Source organism: Nipponia nippon, unplaced genomic scaffold (assembly GCF_047370975.1).
Source record: "Nipponia nippon isolate SJK-2023a ecotype South Korea unplaced genomic scaffold, ASM4737097v1 scaffold_21, whole genome shotgun sequence".
NCBI classification, from domain to species: domain Eukaryota; kingdom Metazoa; phylum Chordata; class Aves; order Pelecaniformes; family Threskiornithidae; genus Nipponia; species Nipponia nippon.
In genome coordinates this window covers 2,771,982-2,781,798 of record NW_028262338.1, presented here as the reverse complement: position 1 = coordinate 2,781,798, position 9,817 = coordinate 2,771,982, and the positions used below count along the sequence as shown (strand labels likewise).

The 9,817-nt window shown below is 43.0% G+C and overlaps 1 protein-coding gene across 10 annotated transcripts in view; it reads right to left on the bottom strand.

Annotated features, from left to right (window-relative positions):
• Positions 1–674: 674 nt before the first annotated feature.
• Positions 675–9,817, bottom strand: part of FBXW11 (F-box and WD repeat domain containing 11) — a 77,226-nt gene continuing 68,083 nt past the window's right edge. For 7 of the 10 annotated variants that reach the window (XM_087760004.1, XM_087760003.1, XM_087760005.1 and 4 more), the window contains 4 exons: positions 9,616–9,726; positions 8,536–8,614; positions 6,656–6,844; positions 675–3,143 (listed from right to left, as the gene is read on the bottom strand). In XM_087760004.1, coding sequence (XP_087616130.1) covers positions 6,683–6,844; positions 8,536–8,614; positions 9,616–9,726 — 352 coding nt within the window. In that variant the 3' untranslated portion in view covers positions 675–3,143; positions 6,656–6,682. The remainder of the gene's footprint in view (positions 3,144–6,655; positions 6,845–8,535; positions 8,615–9,615; positions 9,727–9,817) is intronic. The other 3 variants (XM_087760000.1, XR_015705266.1, XR_015705267.1) reach the window with 3 other exon arrangements.

Below are 9,817 nucleotides of genomic sequence, written 5' to 3'. Positions count from 1 at the left end.
TAAAACTCCAGACAGAAGACCAGGGTATAGAGGGCAAAGACAGGAACTTTGGCTCACTTTTTCTCACTAGCCACTGCACATTAGCTAAAGAAAAACTTCCTCTTGGGTTGTCTCGACACAGCTAGCACCGGAAGACCCTTTCTCTGCACAGGGCTCAGGGCACGAGCGCAGATCGCTTTAGCGGCCAAGGAAATGGGTAGTATTTTAAAAATTCTATCTGCATTCTTGATGAAGCCAGAAAAAATTCTTCTTGTGACGTTTCTGCTGACACGAGACATGGAAGCGCTGCGGCAAAGCAGTGGAGTTGAGCTCCTCCGAGCTGGGTGAACGAGCTCAGCTCCGTTTTTCACCGCGTCCTCCCAAAGCAGGCACTGCAACAGAGGGAAGGGTAAAAACCACCTGGGAACCGCCAGCGCCCGCGCCAAAGCACGCAGCTGGGCCGCTGCAGGCCCCTTGGGGACACAAAACACTTTGGCCCGGTAGCCACGAGCCTGACGCTGGGCGCTGCCGAACGAGCGGGACAGGCCCCCAGCGGGTCGGCACCACCCGCACCAGCGCCCGAGGGGGAACTCCCACCAACGCGAGCTCCCAGCTGGCGGAGCTGCGCTCGCGTTCGCCAGCGCGGAATACCGGCGTTCGGTTCGACGACGCTACTTATCCATTTATTTGACAACTTAAGTTCAAACTTTTTTTTTATTAAGCACATTCCACAGTACAAAGCTTTAGATCATGAACGATATCTGTACAATTTAACAGTTTCAAGAAGCTGTTCATACACCAACTTTCCAAACAGATAATTGGCAAACATAATTACAAGTTAGAATTAGACTATCCCAGTGCTTTGAAACATTAATATAGCAGTAATGTACAGTTGCTCAATTATGGTTAGCAAAACAAAGTCCAGAGTGCAGCCAGGATCACTACCATTAATCCCAGGAGTCGAGTTCCTTGGGTGCCAATCACAAAAGTCCACTGCTATGTTACACAAAGCACAAAGAAGTTTAGACTGCATGTTCAAATACCATTATCTCCCAAGGAAAAACATGAATTTAAGTCTTACACATGCATTTTAAAAAAAGGACTCCGTTCTTCAGAAACAAATACCTTTTTCTTCAGGGCTGCGACAGATTTTCCTTTTTAAACAGTTTAATATTAAAGCTATTAGATGAGAAGGGTAAAGTAAGACACTTTCACGAACTACTGTCAAGCTTACCAAAAAGTGATCTTATGGACGCGTGTTTTTAACCTTCTGTACTTCATCACATTCGGTCATCTCGGTGAAATAAATATCGTTGTAGTAACACGTAAATGGGAGCTTAACTTAAACACTGATCCCAACACCTCTCTCAACGTGAAGGGTGAAGAGGAGAAAACCTGAAGTCGCGCTTCTGTAACGGTTTGGTAACGCCTTGACGTACGCTTTCTCCGAAACGATGCGTCTAACCGTGGCCATTCCGCCGGTAACGCGGGAGCGATCCCTCGGCAATCGGACTAAAATGCAAACCCAAGAAAGTGCTGCCAGAGGACAAAAATACAGGACGTACAAAGGATCAAAGGAACGACAATACATTTCTGTGCCGGCACGCATCTTCCCCAGGAAAACCGGCGGATTTCCCGCTGAGCTCCACGGAAGCATTAAAGAAAAGCCACCGACAGGCGTAGTCACACACGGCTAATGCGGATAAAGTATTCACGTTTGCATTTATCCATGTCCTATTCTGACATGAGAAAAACGCAGTAGCGTTTATATGACCACATAAATTAGAGGGGAGACTATGACAACGTAAGAAGAAACTACTGAGACGTCCTAATAAAAGCATGCTAATGAAGAGGAACCATGACCAGGGCGTCACGGCATGCTCACAGCTGACGCTATGGAAAAGAAAACCAGCACGACAATTAGCATGGTAATCAGCATGGTAACCAGAGCATTGACTTGAAGGGACCTCCGCTCCACCGTAAGGAGGTGTCACGAATCAAACATAAATAAATCTAACTTTGGCCCATGGCATCTTCTCCATTGAGCAGCCAAACTAATGCTAAAGAAGGACATCAGCAGGCGTTTGAGAGAACCTACTGGTGTTCAAAGAAAGACATCTGTAAATACTGCGGCACAAAAATATAAGATACGGAACATAAATTAAACATTTTTTAATTTTTAAAAAGTTTAGAAATTACATTTTAAAATATGTAGTTCCCATTAAAAAAATCCTAATGAATACTGAAAACCTCCTTTTGCAGAGAAAATGTCTAGGTAACTCATTAACCCCTACAGTGCCAGTAGTTAGAACATCCTGCTGCCAAGTGCTACCACATTTTGTATTAGTGTGTAGTGTCAGGAAATCCTGACTCCTAGCACCCGGAGGTTACGCTGTTATGTACATTATATCTACATGCTTATACAGTATTTGAAATGAGGCAAGCACACATGGAAAGGTTTTAGTATACCAAACATTAGGAAGCGCAGGACGGCTGTAGTACAGAGCACAGTTAAAAGGAAAAAGACAGTGCTATACAACTAGTTTAGATAACCTAGCCTGAATTACAGGTAATCTTTAATTTAAAAGAAATTATTGGTGCAGAAACAAGTAAACTGTAATCCAAAAATATTACTGAGCAATTCAGAAATATTTCTGAGAGTCCAGCGTACACTCCTATCAAACAAAACAGGCTCTGAATCTGTCATGAGAGTAAAGTCTAAAGGACAATGGTGACTTTGAAAGCAAAGCTCTGTACATTCTGGGTATGTGTTTGGCACCCAAATTTCATTGGAGAATGTTTTTTCTTTAAAGTCAGACAAAAGTGCAAAGCAATATAAATTAGGCCAAGTCCTTTCTTGACTTCTGATTTATTTCTGAAAAACAAGCCATCAGAGTTCAGTTTCTACGGACAATTTACATGTGAAGCTTTGGATTTCTCACTGCAGGGAAGGATAGGCTTCTGAAATTCATCTACTCGAAGTCAGTGAATTTGTAGTAAATTCAAAGACGACCACTGAGAGCAGGAAAGATTAAGAAATTTAGATATAGAATTGTGCTGCTTTGCATCTACACAGCATCTAGAACCAATTCTGACTTTAGCTGTCAATCAACATCTTCAGGCATGTAGTAGCCAAAAATCCAGTAGTTCAAGACTGTGAAACCCTGAAAAAGACAAAAGACAAGCTGAGCTGACGGAAGATACAAATCAAAAAGCAACATTTGGAGACATCTGGAGGGGGTTAGGCCCACCCCATCTTTGCACTCCAGGCTGAAACTAAAAGGGCAAAACACCTGCGAGGAGCGCAACACTTAGGCGACGCATTACGGGGGTGCTCGCCATTAAATACTGCCCTCCGTGCTACAAGTCCTTCCTTCGAGGAGAGATGCACCTCCACAGGACACTGTCTCCCATGTAGAACATGCTCTGAATTCAGCTGAAGTAAGAGCAAGGTTCTCAATGGCACTGGTCCCTGGGGGGTCACCTAGAGCTTGGCGGTTTTCTTACAGGTAGTAAGAACGAAAAACCCTCTTGAGGACTAACAGGCGAGCCACCAGCCAGCCTCGCTAAGTGCTGAACACCATTTGCTGAAACAGCGACCTACATACAACTGCGAGAAAATTTTCCTTTCTTCTCCACACTGCAGAGGAGCAAGCTTTGCACAGGATACAAAGTTCAGTTGCTTTAATACATGGGTTTTTAAGAAAACAGACAAAAAACTCGAGTACTTTTATATTTCGGTTACCTTTTCCAGCCACGTGACTCCATTATTAGCTTGGAGCCAGCGCAAATTCCTAGTGTAATTAAATCTGAACTTTGATTTTACCTGCCACTTCGCAAAATCATTTTTATGGACTACGGAGAACTACCCTCTTCTGATATGAAATTCCCATGAAAGGTTAAAACATCTTTAGGCACTTCCCCTTGACTTCCCTTCCCCCAGCCCAAGGCCTAGCGCTTAATATAAGAATATTAGACTATCATATGGTAACAATTTTTATCATGTTACAATAAACAACAGGAATTCAACAGAAAGCAATAAAACTCTCGCAGCCAACTGCCAGGACTGTCAAAAATGATCCGCTTTGAAGAGACATAACATTGCAGGCCTTGTAAAAAAAGTGTACAGAGCTGCTTCAAAATTCAGAAAACTACGATGTTTGAAAGCATATAAAACTATTTCATTAAATGTCATAATGAAATATTAGCTGTTTGACCATAATTTTATGTAGATTTACTTTTTCTGGATTCTGAAGTCAGACAAACCTGTCAAAAAGCGACATCACAGCATCTCTCCTATACAGGAAATAATTATTAAGGGACTGTCATTACCAACACCAACAACTCCCAGGACATGGAGGTCTGCGTGGTTTCAGTTGTGCGTCATGGGACAAGTCAGACACAAGCTGTGCAAAACTGTCAAGTGTGCAGAATTTGAAGGGAGGAACACGCTGCCAAAGGCACTTCGTATTTCACTGACAAATCTCAGTGACAGTGGGCCTTGTGGGCCACATGTGGCAAGCGAGGAAAGGAAGACACCGGCATATTGCTGGTCAAGCGAATTGATATCAATTTCATTCAACTCCTAATTCCTTTTGTGCTTAAGACATTCTATGTAGAGCTTTTCCATGAATCAAAGCTAATAAAAGAAGCTTGCAAATATACTTCTGTAATTTTTTTTTAAAAACAAAACAAGAAAAAAAAAATTGTCAATCTCAAACTATCTTATAAGTTAATGGAATAAAGTACTGGTGTATGAACTGGAAGACAGACGGAGATTGTTCCTGTCTATCCTATATGCCTGAAAAGGCAAGGGGAAAAAAAAAAATTATTCAGAAAGGAGAAAAAAAGTTTTCCATAGAGAAGGAAAACCATTCAACTTCAACAAGCCCTGGAGTTTGCACAGCAGAAGTTCACCTAGGTATGGACCCCAGGTGGCAGAGAAGCCAATGGCACTATCTCTGTCTTAAAAGGAGCAGGACAAAGTCCCCAAGGATGTTACCATCAATGACAGCACCGAGCTTTCCACAACAGGGACCCGAGTATGTCATCCCAGACCAAACAAAACCACTTGGAAGTGGAAGCCGCAGGTAAGCAGTGCTGGAGGACCTGGCTCTTTGAGTAGTTTCAGGATTTACCTCCCAGAAGGTTGTGTCTTTAGCCACTTCCTACCCCGTACAAACATTAAGTTTAGCAGTTTGGCCTTTTCAGACTTCTGTTGTCCTACTGCAGGCAGGATAAGGAAGCCCATGAGTTTTACTGAACTACCCTTGCAGCAGTGCTCTTAAAATGTGGTTTTAAGGGAGAGTTCCATTAACTGCTGATTCTGCACACTAGCGCATCATCATAGCGTAAGACTTCTTCCTTAATCATAGGCCTAATTATATTAAGTAATTACAGGTTCAGAAAGACAGGCAACTCAGCCTAGCAATGGTCAGCTTTTTGCTTTGACCCTCTGAAACGTAACGAGCCAACAGATCCACGTGCCATATCCAGAGAGGACGTTATCTTGGCTTTTTTTAAAATGAGTCAGAGTTCAGTTAGTAGGAAAGGCAGCCAACACTTTCCTGAGGAATGCTTACAGGTGAAAGAAAACTAAATTTTTAAGAACCAGCATCTCAAAGAAGCAAAGTGTGTCATCTTCACAAGGGAAGGTATTTCCTAGCCAGAAGCAGAGATCCTACAGGAGGAGTGGAAAAATCTGCCACAGCAGGGATAAATATATACAGACAGACAATGAGAATCCATGCTTACAAGACAGGGAAAGCTTTTCCCACAATATTTAAGCAAACTACTAATTATCTACTTCAAGTAAAATAAATCCTTCCTGTTGGGGCAATGTTACTCCCAACTCCTCTTGCTGCGGTGTCTCCACTTCCTTGGAAGCACCCAGTCTCAGCACTGGCAGAGATGGGGCACTGGAGAAAGGGGCGACTGCTCTGCTTTGGTAAGGCAATTTCTGTGTTTCCAAGTCCCAGCATCACAGCTATTTATAGTCTGAAGTGCGACCGTTGGCAGCAACATAGATGACGTAAGGAAAAGAATCCTCTGTTCTAACAAACAGATCTACAGCGGAGCTTTTGCCCACTGTGCCTCAAGAACTGAATGAAGCTGACTTGCAGAAAAATGGAAACAAAATAGGCGAAGTTCATGTGCACAGTTTCTGACAGCTCTGAGTTGTCATGCTGCCTAACACGATGTAATCTTTAGTTCTGAAAGCCCTCCATGCTATTTGTGGTTATCTCAGAACTGCTCATTTCTGATGAGCATTTGTCCAAAGATCATATATACATTCAGTTTACTAGAGATGCAGTACAATGCTCATTATAAAGATCCCCGTAGTGAGCAGATGCATCAAGAACTCTTAACAGCTCTGATTTCACAGGATATTTGGAATACTTGTGCAATACACCAAGTCTCCTCCATTTCCAAGAATGTTGTGAATATGTAATAACTTTCCATAAAATACCTGAAGTACCCAGTTATAAACAGGAGGGATTATAGAAGGGGGTAAGACAACATGACGTGGCAAGTTTTATAAGCTGAAGCATGACCATACAAACGCTAAATAGTGAAAGAAGTGGCATAAATAGGTTTTATTTTCTTAAGGAAAACATCACCTTGTTGTTTTGACTAAGATATTTATAATACATCCAATAAAAAGACAGAGACTTACCTTCTGAGGGTAGTAAAGTGCAGACTGTTATCTGGAGATGTAAGTGTATGTTCTAGATGGAGAGCGAGTCTCATTCTGGGCACTGGGTGGCACATTTAAGAAATCCCAAATCAGAATTGTATCATCATGGGAACTACTAATGATCTGAAATTCATCAAACTGGAGTCTAAAGACACGTCCTGAATGTTCCTGCAAGCAACACAAAATCAGCTTAGCGAGGCAAGAAGAGGATAACATTTCACTAGCTTTGTACTCACACGTGTAGCTGGACACAGAACGGTGTATTCAAACTCTGGCGTGCTGGTTAAGAAACCCTTGGTTATAATTACACTCAAGTTTAAGAAAAGCTGGTTTCGTATGTAAGGTTTTTTCACCAAAACACATGGCTTCCAAATCCAGTGCTTGTAAACCCTGAGCCTCTCCCGGAGGGGCCAGCCATAGAGGCTGAGATTATTAAAGACAAAAGCAGGCTATCAATCAAGCAGCAGCAATTTAGAAGATTGGCTGGCACTGACAATCTGCCAGGGCTCCTTCTCTCACATAACATTTGCATTCAACGCTGCTGCTAACTCCCTTTTTGTGTAGCCCTAATACGCCACATCACAGCTTCCTCCAGGACACGCTGCTGAAAGGATCATTATGGCTCGCTTAGTAGTCAAGACAGACTTTGTTCAAGCGCTGCCATAAGAAAGGGAGGTGGAGGAGTACATGCTCCGTCAGCTCTTTCAAGAAATCTCAAAATGGCACCAAGAGGCCCAGAAAAGGTTCTCCTCTTCATCCTGCTTATCCGTTTTTAATAAATTTAAAAGGAGTGTACTACTTTTATTAGAGAACTAACCGAAGCTGTCAGACTGATCTCCAAACTATAACCTGAGCTACAGTATACACACAGAACGGAAAGAATCAACTTTTTCAGTAAACCTAAATACACTGCATTCATATGGAATAAAAGAATAGTTAAATCTCATCTCTATGCAAAGACTACTTAAAAGAAAGAAAAACTACAAGCATTTACCCCATGCAACGCTGCAGGCTGGGAGAGGAGTGGCTGGAGAGCTGCCTGGCTGAAAAGGACCTGGGGGTGTTGGCTGACAGCTGCCTGAACACGAGCCAGCAGTGTGCTCAGGTGGCCAAGAGGGCCAATGGCATCCTGGCCTGTATCAAGAATAGTGTGGCCAGCAGGACCAGGACAGCAGTCGTCCCCCTGCACTGGGCACTGGTGAGGCCGCACCTCGAGTGCTGTGTTCAGTTTTGGGCCCCTCACCCCAAGAAGGCCATGGAGGGGCTGGAGCGTGGCCAGAGCAGGGCAGTGAGGCTGGGGAAGGGTCTGGAGCACAAGGCTGGGGAGGAGCGGCTGGGGGAGCTGGGGGTGTTTAGTCTGGAGAAGAGGAGGCTGAGGGGAGACCTTATTGCTCTCTGCAACTGCCTGAAAGGAGGCTGTAGCGAGGTGGGGGTCGGTCTCTTCTCCCCAGTAACAAGCCATAGGATGAGAGGAAACGGCCTCAAGCTGCGCCAGGGGAAGTTTAGGTTGGATATTAGGAAAAATTTCTTCACTGAAAGGGCTGTCAGGCCCTGGCACAGGCTGCCCAGGGCAGTGGTTGAGTCCTCATCCCAGAGGTATTTAAAGGACATTTGCTCTTTTTTTTTTAAGATTATCTGAGAATCTCAAACTAGAAAAATTTGATCTTTCTTTTAAGCTCAGATCCAAATCATTCGGGATACAACAATATATAACTTTTTCTTTATTCTTAAGATAAGCAGCAGCCTAGGCTTTATAGAACATCCTGAAATTTTCACCTATCCCACTATAACGTAATAAAATTCCCCTCGGTTACAAATAAAAGGTTTCAGATAACCCCAAATGAATTAATATTACATACCACTAATGTACGCAAGCATAATGTACTTGCTGGGGCACGAGGGTCAAGAGCAGCTTGCAAGTCCCAAACTTTAATTTTGCTATAAAGTAAAATAAGAAGGTCATTATAAGAGCATTGTTTCAAGTATAAGCATAGAAGAAACATCTAAAGCAATGGAAAGTATGCCAGATTTTCCCTACAGCTAGTTTATCGGGATCAAGCAAAATGTCAGAATCTATCTTCACTAAAATACTAACGCTAAATCTTGTAAAACACAGATAGTTCTGTATTTCTTTTTAGCACCAAATACAGCTGATGTCTGTGACGGACAAGTGGGTTGGTTACATGAAAGACAAATTGACTATGAATGCACAAGGCATTTTGGAACGGCAGATCTCAAAAGCTCACAGCACTACTGATGAGGTGCAAAGCTCCAGCTGGGACTGCCAGCCCCAGTGAGACACCAAATAAAAGGCTAGAGACAAACACATTTCAAGAACTGTTTTCAGTAACTCTACTGTTCACTTGAAGTATAAATCAGGCGGAGAAAGAAATGGAGAAACTGGACATGGATGTTAGCTGTCCTGAATCCACGACGCACTGAAAATACTGAGCAAGTCAGAAGCGCTAAGAGTGGGGGGCTCCTGCCCTTAACTCAACAGAAATGGTCGCTAAAGACTACTGAGAGCCCCACAAGATACATTTAGGCTCACAATAAACATTCTCAGTGCTGCTGTCTTATAAAAATAGAAAGGCTAAACTACTCTGAGCACACAGGACTGGGCAAGGAGCAATTCCTGAAGGAAGAAACAAAGGAATGTCACTTCAGCCAAACAAAGGTTTACTTTCTCCAGAAAGTCAAACTTGAGTGACAGCACAATTTAGGAGTGTGCTAAAGAGCACCAGAAAAGCAGCTTCTTGGCTACTTGAAACTGCTGCCTGCTGCACTGAAATGCTCAAGCAGAAGCCACCCAGTAAATATTGATCCATTAGTCAAATCAGAAGAGAACCCTTACACAAGGGAACACAAGGCTCAGTGGCTTTCAGAAGATGCTTAGCTAAGAAAGGCAAAGTTTTTTGAAATTGCTTTCAAAAACATACCCATCGTAGGCTCCACTAACAATCCTCTTATTGTCAAACCTAATGCATCGAACCAGTTCTTCATGGCCTTCTAATACTCTTAAACAGGCACCGCATTCAATGTCCCATAGCCTTAAGAGAACAGAGGAGAAAGTCTTTGAGTACTTCAGGTTCAGCACTGTCCCTTAGCCTCACATGCAGTGATTTAAGCATGCTACTGAAT